The sequence below is a fragment of the Momordica charantia genome (assembly GCF_013281855.1).
Source record: "Momordica charantia cultivar OHB3-1 chromosome 3 unlocalized genomic scaffold, Mcharantia_2.0 BLBB01000003.1, whole genome shotgun sequence".
Taxonomy (NCBI): Eukaryota; Viridiplantae; Streptophyta; class Magnoliopsida; order Cucurbitales; family Cucurbitaceae; genus Momordica; species Momordica charantia.
The window spans coordinates 22954464-22969464 of NW_028275161.1; the positions used below are offsets into that span (position 1 = coordinate 22954464).

General features: G+C 35.0%; 3 protein-coding genes across 10 annotated transcripts; 1 reads left to right on the plus strand and 2 right to left on the minus strand.

Moving 5' to 3' along the window:
- The first annotated feature begins 591 nt into the window (after nt 1–591).
- On the plus strand, nt 592–4673 carry LOC111008552 (Peptidyl-tRNA hydrolase family protein). Of its 6 annotated transcripts, XR_002601112.2 has the most exons (11): nt 595–1052; nt 1400–1484; nt 2073–2140; nt 2240–2290; nt 2458–2531; nt 3331–3389; nt 3470–3546; nt 3636–3744; nt 3856–3987; nt 4097–4143; nt 4378–4673. XR_002601112.2 is itself a non-coding variant. In XM_022281286.2 (9 exons), exons 1-9 carry the CDS (start codon nt 795–797, stop codon nt 3888–3890), a joined length of 816 nt encoding a protein of 271 aa, XP_022136978.1. In that variant the 5' UTR covers nt 595–794; the 3' UTR covers nt 3891–4008. The 6 variants fall into 6 exon arrangements, 4 of the variants coding, with proteins under 4 accessions (XP_087978195.1, XP_022136978.1, XP_087978194.1 ...); XR_002601111.2 differs by lacking the exon at nt 4378–4673 and having other exon boundaries at nt 4097–4348; XM_022281286.2 differs by lacking the exons at nt 4097–4143; nt 4378–4673 and having other exon boundaries at nt 3856–4008.
- Nucleotides 4674–7599: 2926 nt separating this feature from the next.
- On the minus strand, nt 7600–9518 carry LOC111008878 (protein ASPARTIC PROTEASE IN GUARD CELL 1). The gene has a single exon (XM_088121693.1). The coding sequence runs from the start codon at nt 9363–9365 to the stop codon at nt 7905–7907; it is 1461 nt and encodes a 486-aa protein (XP_087977819.1). The 5' UTR covers nt 9366–9518; the 3' UTR covers nt 7600–7904.
- A 1002-nt stretch (nt 9519–10520) lies between these two features.
- Nucleotides 10521–13749, minus strand: LOC111008549 (ATP-dependent Clp protease adapter protein CLPS1, chloroplastic). 3 transcript variants are annotated; one of them, XM_088121694.1, is made up of 4 exons: nt 13512–13644; nt 11281–11374; nt 11043–11190; nt 10521–10949 (listed from the first exon to the last, which is right to left on the minus strand). In XM_088121694.1, exons 2-4 carry the CDS (start codon nt 11354–11356, stop codon nt 10688–10690), a joined length of 486 nt encoding a protein of 161 aa, XP_087977820.1. In that variant the 5' UTR covers nt 11357–11374; nt 13512–13644; the 3' UTR covers nt 10521–10687. The 3 variants fall into 3 exon arrangements, with proteins under 3 accessions (XP_087977820.1, XP_022136971.1, XP_022136972.1); XM_022281279.2 differs by lacking the exon at nt 11281–11374 and having other exon boundaries at nt 13512–13749; XM_022281280.2 differs by lacking the exon at nt 11281–11374 and having other exon boundaries at nt 11043–11159; nt 13512–13748.
- Between the last annotated feature and the right edge of the window lie 1252 nt (nt 13750–15001).

The window sequence follows — 15001 nt, forward strand, 5'->3', positions numbered from 1 at the left end:
CATCGAGAGGTCGTGAATTCGAATTCTCCCACTCCACTTATTTTACTAAAAAAAAATTTCAATAAAAACTAATGAACCTTTACAAATGTGTGTGTATATATATGTATTCCCCATATTTCTCTAAAAAAAAATTATGACAGCGAGATTTAAATATTAGTAATGAAATAGACCTGAGTTTAATTATCATATTCGATTTCATTTTGAATGAATAATTATATTTATTTTACAAATCATACCTTAGATTTTGAAATCGACGTGAGTTTAATTATCATATTCAGACTTCATTTTGAAGGAATAATTATACTTATTGTACCAATCATACCTTAGATACATTTGCAAAATCTAATAAATTTTTACATCTTTTTATTAAATCTTATGGTTTAAATCGATATGAACAACGAAATTAAGACATTATTTCTAAGGTAGGTGCTCTAATTTCTCATGCCAATTTCGTTAGGGGAATTGGAACTCGTTTTACTGAAATTAATTTTGATTAAACTGATAAAATGATTTGGAAAACTATAAATGAAAATGTTCGAAATTAATTTTTAAATATAAAAATATATGTTTGATTTACCTTTACCCGCGAGGAAGAGACGGATAAATTAGGGTTTAATCGATTTTAGTTTTCTCCCGCCAAGTGTGAACCTAAATCCTCAATCCCTCCATTGCAGCCTCTTGTCTTGCGGCTCTTCCTCCTCCCGCCATTGTTGTATCTGTTACTTCAATCCCTTCAAATTCTTCCCCATTTTGAAACTCTTGAAGATTATTGGAACCAGTCAAGAACACGCAATATGAATATTGGTGTTTCTATATCTTCAATTGCTGCCCTCCGCCTTCCTATTCGCCTCCATTGCTTTCGCACCTCCAAAATCCTCACATCCTTCCCGAATTCTGGAAGCTTACGTATCTTTTCGTCAATGTCCACATCCTCGCCTCCGACCGCGGATCAGCTGGCTGTAGATGACAAGAAGCCCTCGCCGCCGCCCAAGCCATGGCTCATCGTGGGCCTTGGGAACCCTGGGAAGAAATATGATGGCACGCGCCATAATGTCCGTATGGTCCTATCTCTGCGTATATGAATTCCAAGTTGCTTTTATCGTTATTTCTTTTGTTCCTTTTATTTTGAGCTTGAACGATTTCTATTTCATGCATTTATGTGGGAAATTAGCTTCTGTTTTATTGAAAACCATGTTGAGCGAGAAGATTATGCCCTATTTTTCCAAGCACGAATGCATATTTAACTCGAGGGAATTCGATTTTATGTTGATTTATAAAGCTGTAGAATGCTATATTATTTGTTACTGTTTTTGTTAATAGTCATAGTCGGTGTCATCTGGATGCCTTTGATCACGGATTGAAGCACTAGCAGCACCTAATGCGATGACTGAATTTCCAGGTAGGTTTTGAGATGGTGGATACTGTAGCTGAAGCTGAAGGGATATCCATGAGTAGTGTATCCTTCAAAGCTCTGATCGGGAAAGGTGTGCAGTTTTTAACAAGTTTCATGCTATTACCAACTGCTTTTTTGTCAACTCTCAACAGTTCATGAAATTAAAATATCTGGTTAGAACATAGAAGTATATCTAGCTGCTTATTTGCTTGCCTTGAACTTGACTAACTTGCTAGTAGATTACTGACTCCTTCCATTCCTCTTTGAAGATGTGTAAATCTTCTTCCTTATTGTAGTGTTGAAATTGTTTGACCGTGAACTCTAATTTGGTAAAATGACAATTATATTGTCTGCAATTGGACTCTAATCGACATTCTAATTATATTTGTGCATTCTCAATCCTTAGTAGGCATATTTCTCTAGTTGGAGTTTGCTTTTCCAGATAGTAATGGCACAGCACTTGTTTGGCTGCATGTTGGAATCTTTTTTAGCAAATTTTTTGTATTATGATTATTTTCTTGTAATGCAATTAAAATATCAAGAAAAGTTGGATCTCTCTTCTCCTGCAAAAGGAATTATTTTTAACTTTTCAGGACAAAGTAATAGCGATATGATTATTTCCCAGCTGTACTCTATTGATATATTGGAGATAGTCTAACAGCATTTTCTTGTATTTCAGGTTTCATCGGGGATGTTCCCATAATGCTAGCCAAGCCACAAACTTTCATGAATGCAAGTGGTGAGTCTGTAAGTAAGCTATCTCAAGGATTTCTATCCATATTAATTATTCAGTTTGTCCTTTGTTCTTAGTGGCTAATTTGTTGTGTACTTAACCTTCGTTTGCAGGTTGGTGCTATTGTTTCCTACTATAAGATTCCATTGAAGCAAGTACTTGTGGTAATATTTTATTCCCAATGGAAGAATAAGAAGTATTAGTATTATTTACAAGTGATACAACTTTTAGGAGAAGGGAGGAGGTTGGGCTGTGGGGGTGGGGATCGATATGATTCACTTCTTTTTTTTTCCTACCACATCTAAGCGATGAATTACGGTTCATACAACAGATTTTTGATGACTTAGATTTGCCATTTGGAAAATTGCGGATGCTGCCCAAGGGTGGCCATGGAGGACAAAATGGGTAATTATCTTTTTTGGATTACAATTCAGTTTAATGCCTCATTTTGGGTGAGTTTGATGGCGTACATTTTTTAATATCCTTAATACTAATGGGTACAGTGGCAGGTTTTCGTATAATTTCTTCTGGATCATGCTTCATGCTACCTACTTTTGCTGTACAACAATATATATTAATTGAATTCATTAAATTAACGAGTGAGCTTCCAAAAAAAATAGATAAGTAGAGTGATAGAGTGAAGAAGGCTTGATCTACTACATGATGGAAGGTTTTTGTGGGCGTTTTGTCCAATCTATTTTTAGGCTTTGTATCTGAACAATACTGATTTTTTTTTTATTTGATTCTGTGAGGCAGCGATGTGTTGTCCAACCGGAAAAAAAAGAAGCATATTCTATTTGATGGATTTCTGGTTGTAAGGATGAGTTTTTGCTGAATTTTGTCCCCCAAGAAAAAAGTATACTTTCTTTAGATAGGATTTCTTACTTGAAAAGTTTTGACTGCAAAAGTTTTCTTCTTTTAAAAAGGCATGCTTTCTTCAGATAAGAAGGTAGATTTACTATTGAGTTTTTGCAGCTTTAAAGGGAAGAAATCACATTTAATTGGGTTGACTGAGTAGTAGTAAATGTGAAAGTTGTTGTATAAAGATTATAAGATACCATGGACGCTTGATCGTAGAATTTAAGCTCCGTCTAGGAATTTGAGTATTTGTTGTATGTTCAAGTTTGTAAATAGAAAAAACATTAAGAAGAGTGAAGGAGAAAAAAGTGTAACTTTTAATTTGCTTATTTGCTATCTATGGCAGGATGAGGAGTATTATTGATCACTTGAAGGGAAGTCGTGATTTCCCTCGATTAAGAATTGGTACGTTTCTTAGAGCTCTGTTAGCACTTCCACACTGTTTTGAGATAATTTCAGCTGTTAAATTGGTGAAAACCTTATAGGCATTGGACGCCCTCCCGGGAAAATGGATGCTGCGAACTTTGTTCTGCGGCCCTTCAACAAACAAGAACGAGAAGAGGTGTGTAAAATACAATCATATTTCTGCAAAATAAAGCATGTCGATAATCAATCTTGACCTTTAATCATTCAAGGGGAATATCTTTTCAGTTGAATTTTACACTGCAAGTTGGCTTGGAGGCAATTCGGATCCTTTTGCTCGAGGGGTTTAACAAAAGTGCAACATTTGTCAACACCAACAAACCTCTGGAACAAATAGGTTGAAACTACTCATTATTTAAACCTTTTATAGACTCTAAAAGGACTCCATTTTGTTCTGTATCAAACTATTTTATTAACTGCTTAATACACGGGGCGGCATTCGCTACAGTTTCAACTACCAACTTCCTTGAAAGCTTTGGATGAGATTCATGGCGAGAAAGACCTGTTGCAGCAAGAGACACCAGTGTCATAATGCTAAATAGTCGGCAAAGGGTCACTAGTATTTTGAATCCCATCAATGGTAATCTCATTGCCTTTCTCACTCTCCCGTTCCTTTTGGATCGAAATCTCTTAGGCATAAAGTTGTGATCTTTGAATAGACCAATAAAGTTAGTAATCTCCCCCACCAGGCAGCAAACAAGCCGAGAAAAGTTGAGAAAGACAGGAATTGATAAAGGTGAGCTTCCATGCCTTTCGACCTAACCTTTAATACTTTAGTGTCCGTTCGGTAATTTTCTTGTTTCTAGTTTTATTGAGAAACTTGTACGTTTGGCAATTGTTCATGTTTTTTGTTTCTCAATTATTTAAGAAACGTTTTTAAAATTGTGTAGAAATTTTGGAAACCAAAAAATAAGTTTCTTGTTTCGTTCCCTTTTCAAATAAAATCAAGTTTTCTTCTTTTTTTTTTCAGTTAAAAACATGGAAGGGCAAGAAATAGTTATGAAATGTAATTATATTTTTCTTTATTAAAAAAAATGAAACAAGAAGCTTGTACGTTATCAAAGGGCTCTTGATTATCTCATCTCGGCATCACCAACGGAGGCTCTTTCTTTACCTTTCTTGTCTGGTTCTTCAGCTTTTTGCATTCCCCCTGTTCTGAGGGGCCCACGATTTTCCTGTAATTTACTGAACTATCTCAAATTGACTCAAATGGATTAAATCGATCAAAATCAAATCTAATGGATTGAAACCAACTATATATATATATTTCAAATGGGATTGAATCAGGTGCTAATTATTTGAAAGCCTGTTGATCAGTCGAGGCAACTTGGAGGAATGAGGCCTCTCTCCTTTTGATTTTAACTAAAAAATTATGTGACATATTTTGATTTTTCATTGGAGGTGGGGTTAAAAAGGATGGGGAGTTGCATTTAATTGATGGTGGAGAGAAGATGGACAGGAAAGATGAGACATTTGTGAAGCCTGAGTTTGCATGGCTGCCTTCTTTCCTCCATATTTCAATTCATTTCATAAATGCAAACTGTCCTCCAACACTTATTTCTTCTCTATCTTTTCGGAAACCTCACCTACCCACTCCCTCTACTCTAATTTATTGGGGTGGACCCCCGGTGGGCCTTTTTTTTTTATACCTTAAAAAAAAGAGAGAAAATTTTGTAGTATAGAAATTTCTTTATACTACGTTCCTTGTCAGCAAATATTTAAAAATAATGCAAAGTCATCGAGAAGCGAGTCTAACTTAGTGGTAATGGTATATATTTTCAATTAAGAAATCATCATAGTGCAGAGTCATTAACATAAAACAATCATTTAAATACTATTTTTATACATGTATTTTTAATTTTTATTTATTTTTGTCCTTTTTTAAAATATCAAAATAAATTCTTTGAATATATAGAGCAATAATAAATTGAGGTAAAAATACAAGGGCTAAATAGCTTCTCAAAATTTTGACCAACCCGACATACAAAATGTGGGCAGATTTCACAGTTGGGGTTTGCAAAAACGAAGTGATGTCGTTTTGTTTGCAAACATTCACATGAACCACCGCTCCCATTGTTGTCCTTTTCCAACTCCAACTTGTGTGTCTCTTGTATGTATTCTTATTCATATTCATATTAAGATTTCCCATGTGCCTCTCTCCTCTTAAATCTAATCTAAATTAATTTTCCATTATTCTCTAATTTCAAAGATTATATTTTATTCACACCCACATGATGTCTCCCTCCCCTTGGCAATTTTCTTCCAATTATTACTTTGTGGAATGAGTACATTATTGTAGCCCTTTTTTTTTATAATTAAAATCAAGTACTGTTGACACCCACGTGTATTCTAGGATTTGTTTGTGTATACGCGTGAAACTGCAAAATGTGCTCTAAAAATTAAAAAGTTCTTCATTATAATAGTATATAAGAAGATATTTTATTTTATTTTTTATTGTTTTTTTAAGATTCCTTGTTCATTATGAAGCATGATCCTTATTCACTCACATTCTAATTTGTTTTCCACTAGTGGTGCACTATTTCAATTATTATTGGTCTATGCTTTGTAATTTTTATTCATGTGAGTTTATATTGTATTAAAGGATTATTATTGGACATTTAATTTTTGTTACAATCTTATAAATTTGGACTAAATTAGTCACTTTTAAAATTATAGGCACCAAAACGAACGTCTTGAAAGTACGATGATTAAAATGATTAAAAATTGAAAGTACAAACCAAAATGAATAGTAAAAAGGCCAAAATAGTTTTCCAACTTATTTTTATTTGTGATTTAACTCAAAATGAATATAAAGTGTTTTTCTTTTTTAAATGAGTGTTATAATTCTTTAAGCTTTAAAGAAATTCTATTTCATATATTTTTCTGATTTTCTATCATTATAAAGTTATAATTATTGTGTCGTGAATAACAATTTGTGAAAAGAGTTGTCTAATTTTATCCTTTTTAAAGAAAATACTGGTGAAAGTATGAATTTACAAGTTTAACCTTAAATTGAAGAAAATTAAGGTCAATAAATAAAGGCGGCCACTGAACGTGAAATATAATAATATTGGCAGCTGAAAAGTTTGTTGGCTTAAAATGACTAAGAAGACCTCACCGACAATCACGGCTCGTGGGCCCCACATCCATTTAAATCGATGGCCCTCAATCCATCTTGAAAAACATTATCGTGGTCCTTGCCGCACCCTACCATTTTTAAGTCGTCCCTCAAATTTAGTAATTTAATTATTCATTTATTATGCTGTCTTCCACTCCCTAGCGTGGATCCCACCTCTTCCCTTCTCCCAAGCTCTCGTTTTTTTTCCTAATTTAAATATATTGGTTAAATTATAAAATTTGAAATTTCAAAAATATGATTTTTAAATAAAATTATTTTTATTTAATAATTACTAATTTAGATGAGATTTAGCATAGTTTTTTTTATGTAAATTTAGATAAATATATGCATTTTTTCAAATAATATAAAACCGTATTGCTTTACTAACTTTATTGTCAAAGAAATATTTGAGAAAAAATTATTTTAAAACGATTGACATAATTGTAGTTTTTTTAGTACAATAAATAGGAATAGAAATGTCAGAATAAGTGGGAAGAATGCATTAATTATATTTTTTTGAAGTTGAAGGTTTAATAAATTCAACAAAAGAAAAAATAATTTAGACTATGTTTAGCCTTCCAAATTTTCAAGATTTCAATTATGTAATTGAATTTTGAATTATGTTTTTATTGAACTTTATGATTAACACTTTTGACAAAAATACTGGTCAGTGCCTAGCTATTTGACCATATCAAGCTAATTCAGCACCCGAAAAGAAAAAAAAAATCATGAAAACATTAGCATTTCAACTCAAGAGTATAAAGACATAATTTTAAGTCTTTACCCAATCAAGATTTTTAAAAAAACCTTTAACATATTCCAAAAAAATATATGAAGATAAAAAATGTTACAAAAGAACTAAAAAATCCAATAATCAAACGGGAATAGCAACAAAAGTTTTAAATGTCGAACTGTCCAAGTTTCAATTTTATAAAAAATATTGATAAGAAATTATGATAAAATATGGATGAATATTTTTTAAAAAATTATAAAAATATATAGTAAATAAGTAAAAAAAAATTGTAATATTATGTCCATATTAATCATATTATATTGTGGGTAGAGAGTTGAAACTAGGGCACAAGCTTGCACTATATTTACAATACATGCCACTCAACTGAATCTCACAGTACAACTTTTAATAATTATGATTGATTTATGACTACCACATGCAAAACCCCCTCTACCCCCCATTACTTATCCACATCCACATAAATCACAATGCCTAAAAACCCTCACTTCTAATATAATCAACCACACACCCACGCACCCCAATTTCGTCATTTCCATAACCCAAAACGAAAGAAAACAAAATTAAAAGAAATAATAAAATAAAATAAAAGAAGCCAAACCCTAATTTATTTCTATTGTTACCCTTTCTAACATTTATTGGGTGAAAACCCTACGAGCGAGTTTGCCAAATCGAAGTTGACACGTGTCCCCTGCTGCTGAACGTTCCCTATGATCGACAGAGACGACGTCGTTGGGGCGAACGCAAAGCAGAAAGTTCCGGCTGAGTCCACCGGGATCAGGTAGTTCTTCGGCGGCAGCATCAGGGACTTCCCGCCGGAGAAGTGGAACGACACCGTCGGAATCGTTACTCTCGACTGGGACGACAGATCGTAACACGTGTCGAATAGTGCGAACCCGTTCGTCTTCCTCAGGTACGGCGTCAGCCTCACGAAGGCATCGCGGAGGGAGTTGTACGCCTGAGTCTGCAGCCGAGTTATGGCGGTTCCAGAGTCCACGATGATTCCGCCGTACCCGGAATCGTCCATTTGGAACAGAGACGGTGGAATCGACAGCAACTGCCCGCCGACGCTCAGTCCGGTCAGCCCGACGTAGTAGAAAGTATCGACTCTTCCGCTTCTGAGCAATGGAGCAGTCACTGAGTCACTGGGTGCGCCGGAATTGAAATCCAGGCTCGAAGACGAACCAGAGTCGCGGTCCACAAGACAGTACGAAAACGACGACGCTTTCATCTGAGAAGTGAGGGATAGTGATCCGCCGCCGAGTCCGAGCAATCCAGCGGATCCGACGAACAGTCCCTCGTTGTCGTGGCCGCACCCGAGAGCGACGTTGTTAATCGTCCCGGAGTTGCCGAACGACAGCGTTTCAGTGACGAACTCGCCGACGGTGAAGGAGCCATCGCCATACGAGACCTGGTAAAGACACTTGGCAGCACGACAACCAGACATTTCTAGAGCTTGGCATTGCTGAGATTCGCAGGGAAGGGAAGCAAAAGAGGAGGAAGTTCTCGGGTCAAAAATCGGGTCGGATTGCTGGTAGCAATCCGTACAAGGCTGACATTGAAGCCAATTGATATCGCTGCCGGTATCGAGAACCATGTAGAATGGCTTGGCCGGTTGTCCGACGCCGACGCGGGAGAAATACTCGCCGCTGCCCTGACTGGAGCCGGAGACAATCGGAGTGCTCAGATCCTCCGGCAGAATCTCCGTCTTCAACGGCTGAAGGTCCGACCTCTTCAGGTCACTGAGGGCAAATTGAAGCCTGTCGTTGAGCGATTTAACTCGAGAGGAGTCGCGGTCGAGGCGTGAGAGGACGAGGCTCTTGTAGTCCTTGTGTCCGGCATTGCGAAGAGCATCGCGAGGGTGCAGTTGCAGAGAGAAGGAGGAAGAGTTCGCCGGAACAAGCTGCTCCTGCTGCTGGAAAGACATTAAACCCTTGGGATCGAATTTCAGGACCTGGTCGGCTTGTTTCAGTGAAGCTGAAACATCGAGCAGAGCGGAGGAGGAGCGAGAAAGCTCCGGCGAACTGCGGCATGATGTGAAGGGCAAGAAGAGAGAGAAAATGAAGATGGTGAACACAGGTAGCACCATCGTTGGGGGAAATTTGCAGTGGAGAAAGCAGAGTTTAAGAGTTGGGTTTAAAAAGGAAGTGAGGTTTTAAATTGGGAAGATGGTTGTGTTTGGTTTGGGGTTGGAGGCAACCCACTGCTCCTAGTTGCCATTATCTGCTTTTCAGAAGGAAAAAAAATCAAATTTTTATCTATAATTCATAATTACTATTAATATATATCTATATAACTTTGCAACAGAATTGATTTGATTTGATTTGAAAAATGTTGTTTTTGATGCAAAATACATGAGTTTGAAGAAAATTACATTACAAATTGTAGCCAGAAGGTACATATGTTGTCAATAATAAATGTCACCTACATCACATCGTCACATGGATGTAGGTTATGACTCTATTGGAAGGAACGGTTTTGGCGTTTGGTTGAATAAATTTATTTCTTTTATATATAAGTGTTAAGATTATAGAAGTTATATAATAGTCAACCTGAGCCATCGTGAGTTGGAATCTACGTTTCATTTGTTGTACTAAAAAAAATTATACAGTAATATAGTTGAAAATTATAAGCAAAGTTGGTGACAAGTTAACAAAATTCACACACCATATAGAATCCATAATGGAAAAATTTTGGTATGTTTGTTCACCTACTAAAATATGGTAGAAAAGTCTTTATGATTTTTTTAAAGTAAATTTGTCTTGGAAAGAAAATAATGGCAGTAGAGGTTGGATCTACCTGCAGCAATTGAAGAGCAGTCCTCCAAGTTGAGTTCTGCAAGAGTTAATGCAGCCCATTTAGAGTTAATGCAGCAATTGTGACCCCAAATTTCTTCTTCCCGTCGGGAAAGATTAGAAAATGTGTAACATCGGTTGTACTTGATTCGACTAGATTAGAGAAGATAATGTAAAGACTAATCATGCATTCCACCACTCCCAAGTAGCTCATTTTCCTACAAAACATTGTTTCTCTCACAGAAGTCTCAATCTATATCAAACATAGTTATTGTACATTGGACATATTCACTTAAATACGTCCCACCAAGTCAAAGATAGATTCCACTATATGCTTGCATTCACAAGTGCACAAAAAAACCACATGGAAGTCGAGTAACAAAAAATCCAATGAGAAAAACAAACACGTACAACTCATAATATATACAAACTGACTAGTGAAACCAGAGTGAAAATCGTATTCGTAAACTGAAGTTTATTTCTTTACGGAGTGTCTCTATTTATGTACATAGGTGCAACTTGCAATAATATTGTAGCAGTTGAGGACATGCGATTTTAATAATATAGCTGATAATTAAGAGGCAAAAGAGTACATTACATAGTCTATGTTTCCTATTCAACAACCATCACTCGCAGGCTCGATTGAACTTAGAAGACCGTTGCCTCTCAGCTGCATACAGTGATCTTCTGCATCCACTTGAGCGCAGATAATTACCACTGACATCCCGTTGTAATGTGCCTCCTGCATTATGTTGACTGCATTGTCAAGGGTCATTCCAGGGATCACCTTCATCAGAACTTGCACAACGTATTCCCGCTTATTGTAATTGTCGTTATGTAGCAGCACTCGATACGGCGGGGCAGTTTTCCTTGATTTCCTGAAGATCAAAATTATTTTGGAAGATGGACCTTCAATAATGCATACAGATCTTTAGTTGCTTATATGTGACATTCAAAGAACCGTTTTATACCTAACGTCAAACTCAGATTCACGACCAGGTGTTGTCTTCTCTATGGTTGGCTTTTCCAACAACCCCCCACCTTTTCCGAGCTCAGCAACTGATAACATCATTAAGGTGCTCCGGTTTCTACATTGTTTATGAAAATAGTATTTATCCCCTATGACACAAATAGCCATTATAAATGGGTAACACTATAGAAACATGTCATGCAAATTCCAACAAACAATAAAATGAACAGCCTTCACACCTTTGCAGGTAATAGCAAATGTACGTTGATTATGGAAATTGCAACCCAAAGCTGACCCAGGTCCATGTGAGCTCATTGATCGATAGATATACTCCTAAGGTCATTTTTGGCTATTTGTCAGATTACATGGTAGAAGTTCTTATGTAGTTTTGTGATTGTTTTGAAATTATTTTGTAATTCTGTCTTGTTTCCTCCTTTTTGTTTTTATAAAGGTTTCTTATCCAATATATATATATATATATGCTAGAAGTTCTGAGTTAAAATCAGACTAGGCTCAAAACTCTTAACAATCTCAGTTTATGGACCAGCCATCAGTTTGTTGTCCAAGATTATCCAAGAATATTAAACTTTAAAATGGGCAGTACTGTTTAACTTAAACTAGAAATTAAAAGGTTTCTTGTGCAATTTTACCTCTTAAGATGGACCCCTTTTTTGTGGAGAACTCCTTCCGGACGATTCACCAAATATGTTCACAAATTAGTCTTTCTTTTGAAGAGTTTATATAACAGTTGTTCCAAGTACTACCAAACTCAGCATTTTAAACTTAAGCCATCATAATTTTAGTCTTGGATGCAACGTAGGTTGCATTAGTATAAGACCCAGTGTATATATTTACATAAATAAATACCAAGAAGTCAAATCATCAATAGACCACGTATAAACAACAATCATATAAAATTTGAGCTTAAACAACATTTATGGATAATCTATGTCTTCTTACGTAAAATAGCTAACTTTTCCAAAAAATTACATCCAAACTTCATTAATATCCAGTTTGGGTCCACACCATTGCACATTTAAACTCTCACTCTGTTTCTAATGAAAAATATTTGCTAATAAGCAACTCTAGTAAATTCTGGAATTTATATCATCGTTCTAAGACTCTCTGCAATAACATGGATATAAATAAAAGAAAAAGAGTAGAAGATCAGCTGTTTAAGCTGTTAAATTGGTAGCTAAACTATACCTTTCTACATGATATTCATTTTGATCATTCAACTTCTAAAAGTTTTACTTGGTCATTGAGCTTTCTATATCCATATAGTCTGAGATATTAATTCACCATAGTAGAAATGTTGAAATGTTATATATTATATGAAAAACCAGACTTTTGTAGAGAAAATGAAAGGAAATACAAGCGGGCATACAAAAAACCAGCCCAAGCCAAAGGTGCCTAGACAGAAGGCAACAAGAAAGGGCTTTTAAAATGTTAATATGAAGTATTTACAAGACGCTAAGTTTAGTCCTTGCTTTTTAGGTTGTATTGGAGAGGATTCAGCTTCAAGAACAAGATCGACAAAACAAAAATAGAAAAATATGAAAAACTGTCCCACCTATCGATGCAATACAATAGCTCAGAGCTAGCTATGTGGTTCTACACACAAAAAGAAAAACAAAAAACAAAAAACAAAGCAAGAACCGAAAAAAAAAAACAAAAGAATCTCCCGAGAGTTATATCAAGTGGTCAATAGAACTTGGAAAAGTTATATCAAATATAAAGGCTCTAAAGCGGCTTATTTCTTTGGTCAATAAGATCCAAAAGGTTTCTCGATCCCATGAGGTGGAGGTCCATAATAGACATATATAAGTTCTAGTACGCCAAGTAACATCATACATATATTTGTGTATACCAAATAGTTTTTGAAATGTTAGTACGAAATATTTACAAGATGCTAAGTTTGGTCGTCGTTACTTCAAGAGATTAAGAATTTTAAGTTATTAAACTTTTAACCCAGAGGCTTGAACTTAGAACTTTGGAGGATATCACCAAACATCCCAAGTCCTTGTTGTATATATTGTTCCTATATATTAATGCTACTCCATGACAAGTTACAGAAATCTAGAGTTATGTGAATGCCATGTACTCATGTCACGTAAACAAGATTTCACTAAACTATCGTGTAAGCATTTTACTACAGCACCATACAAAAGCTTGAGATCATCCTCTGCAGTTGAATTTGGTTTCATTTTTAGTTTTCCCCCATAATGCACCACTTTGTTTCCCAATTCGAGAAAAATAAAATTCACACAATCTGGAAAACGATATTCAGACTAAGGAGCCAGAAGCTTCTATCTCCACAAAGCCATGAATTGTGTAAAATATTCAACAAGGAAGCGAAATTTGTCAAGATAAACGAAGAACCCACAGTGAAACCAAGAGAATGGCAGGGCAATTGATAAACGAAGAGAATTAAGAGGCGCAATTGAAAATTCCGTAGAACCCTGAATACCTGGTCTCGTTTGATTGAAGAAGTGGTTGGGTGAAAGAGGTACTCGACCGCAAATTGCAGCTTCCATAGCCTCTCTCCGTGTGGTTGAAGGAATGAAGAGTGATTTGGGGCAGCAGGTTCCAAAAAAAATGTAAACGAGCAGCGACTCCACTGAGTGGTTTCTCTTCGCTATGTGACATTCACTCTCGCGATCTTTTCGGGAGGGTAGTGGCTGATGAATCTCCGTTTCTCGTCTCCTCTCAGCCATTCGTCCTTTTACGACGTCGTTATGCGCGCCAAATCCAAATCGTCCGCTCAATTTTTCGGTACAATATCCAAAAATCTCACCCACCCAACTATACTCTCAAGTCCCATCTTCTATGAATAAATAAATTATGTATTATAAAAAATTATATATTATAGATAAAAAGATAGGCCGGACTCTAATTTTTATTTTTATTTTTAGTACAACAATTTAAGGTGAGATGTTCGATCTCATAATCTCTTGGTCAAAGATGAGTACCAATTAGCACTGAACTCGTGTTGACGATCCTGAAGTTTTATAAGTATGGGACTTCGTTATCTGAAATTCAAAATAATTTTATCTCTTTTCTCTAATATTATAATGTATTTAGTCGTAGATAACTTATATATAATTCATTCATTTTATTATTAAAATAAGAGTATAAATTGATAAATTTATAATAGTTAAAGCATATTTTTTGGACCAATAAGTTAGGGAAAAAATACTTTTATAACGAAATATCTTGAATTTTGTTTGTGACTTCTGGTACATTCGTTTTTAAATTAAATTGAATTAAAAAAAAAGTGGAATGTTGAACACAAGATGTTTTTTCTTATTGCATTATAGTAAAATGATTCCTAATAAGTAATAAGTTGTTGTCTTTTTTTAATATCAAGTAATAAGTCGTTAGATATTAGTGTGTGTGCGTATAACTTCAAAATGTTGTCCTCCAATTGTTTAGTTTTTTGTTTTTCGGATAAATTTTGATCTCTGGCTTGTAATGCTTAAAAAAATGTCAACAGAATTTTAAATTAATTTAACAATATACCTAATGATTGATATTTAATGTCTTTAAGCTCTTAGGTTTTGATTTGTATAGATACACGTTTTCATACCATTTTTCTCCCCGACAATAACATTTAGGAGTATAAATTTCAACCTTTAACATTTTGATTAATGACATTGATTCCACAAGTCGTTAAACCAAAAAAATAAAAAAGAACAATGATAGACCAAAAATTATTAAGAAATTGATACCTTCATATATTTTGTTGTCGTTTTATTTTAGACTAAATATACAAGATGATCCCTAATCTTTAAGGTAATTCTCAACCCAGTCTTTAATGTTTTTAAATGATTAATTTCACACTTATGTATTAAAAATCATCAATTAAGTCATTATATGAAAAATTTGTCAAAATAAGTATATCTCAACAATTTAGCATATATCTCCCATCAAGATTGTGTGTCCAATCCTCCACCTTCA

Excerpts from the sequence above, each read along its gene's own strand:
- LOC111008552 (XM_022281286.2), top strand. The coding sequence starts at position 795 with ATGAATATTGGTGTTTCTATATCTTCAATTGCTGCCCTCCGCCTTCCT. Across the intron at positions 2,291-2,457 it reads CATTGAAGCAAGTACTTGTG|ATTTTTGATGACTTAGATTT; the intron begins GTAATATTTTAT and ends TTCATACAACAG. Across the intron at positions 3,745-3,855 it reads CAAACCTCTGGAACAAATAG|TTTCAACTACCAACTTCCTT; the intron begins GTTGAAACTACT and ends CATTCGCTACAG.
- LOC111008878 (XM_088121693.1), bottom strand. The coding sequence starts at position 9,365 with ATGGTGCTACCTGTGTTCACCATCTTCATTTTCTCTCTCTTCTTGCCC.
- LOC111008549 (XM_022281280.2), bottom strand. The coding sequence starts at position 13,690 with ATGTCACATAGCGAAGAGAAACCACTCAGTGGAGTCGCTGCTCGTTTA. Across the intron at positions 11,160-13,511 it reads CTTCAATCAAACGAGACCAG|AAACCGGAGCACCTTAATGA; the intron begins GTATTCAGGGTT and ends TAAACAATGTAG. Across the intron at positions 10,950-11,042 it reads GAATCTGAGTTTGACGTTAG|GAAATCAAGGAAAACTGCCC; the intron begins GTATAAAACGGT and ends TTTGATCTTCAG.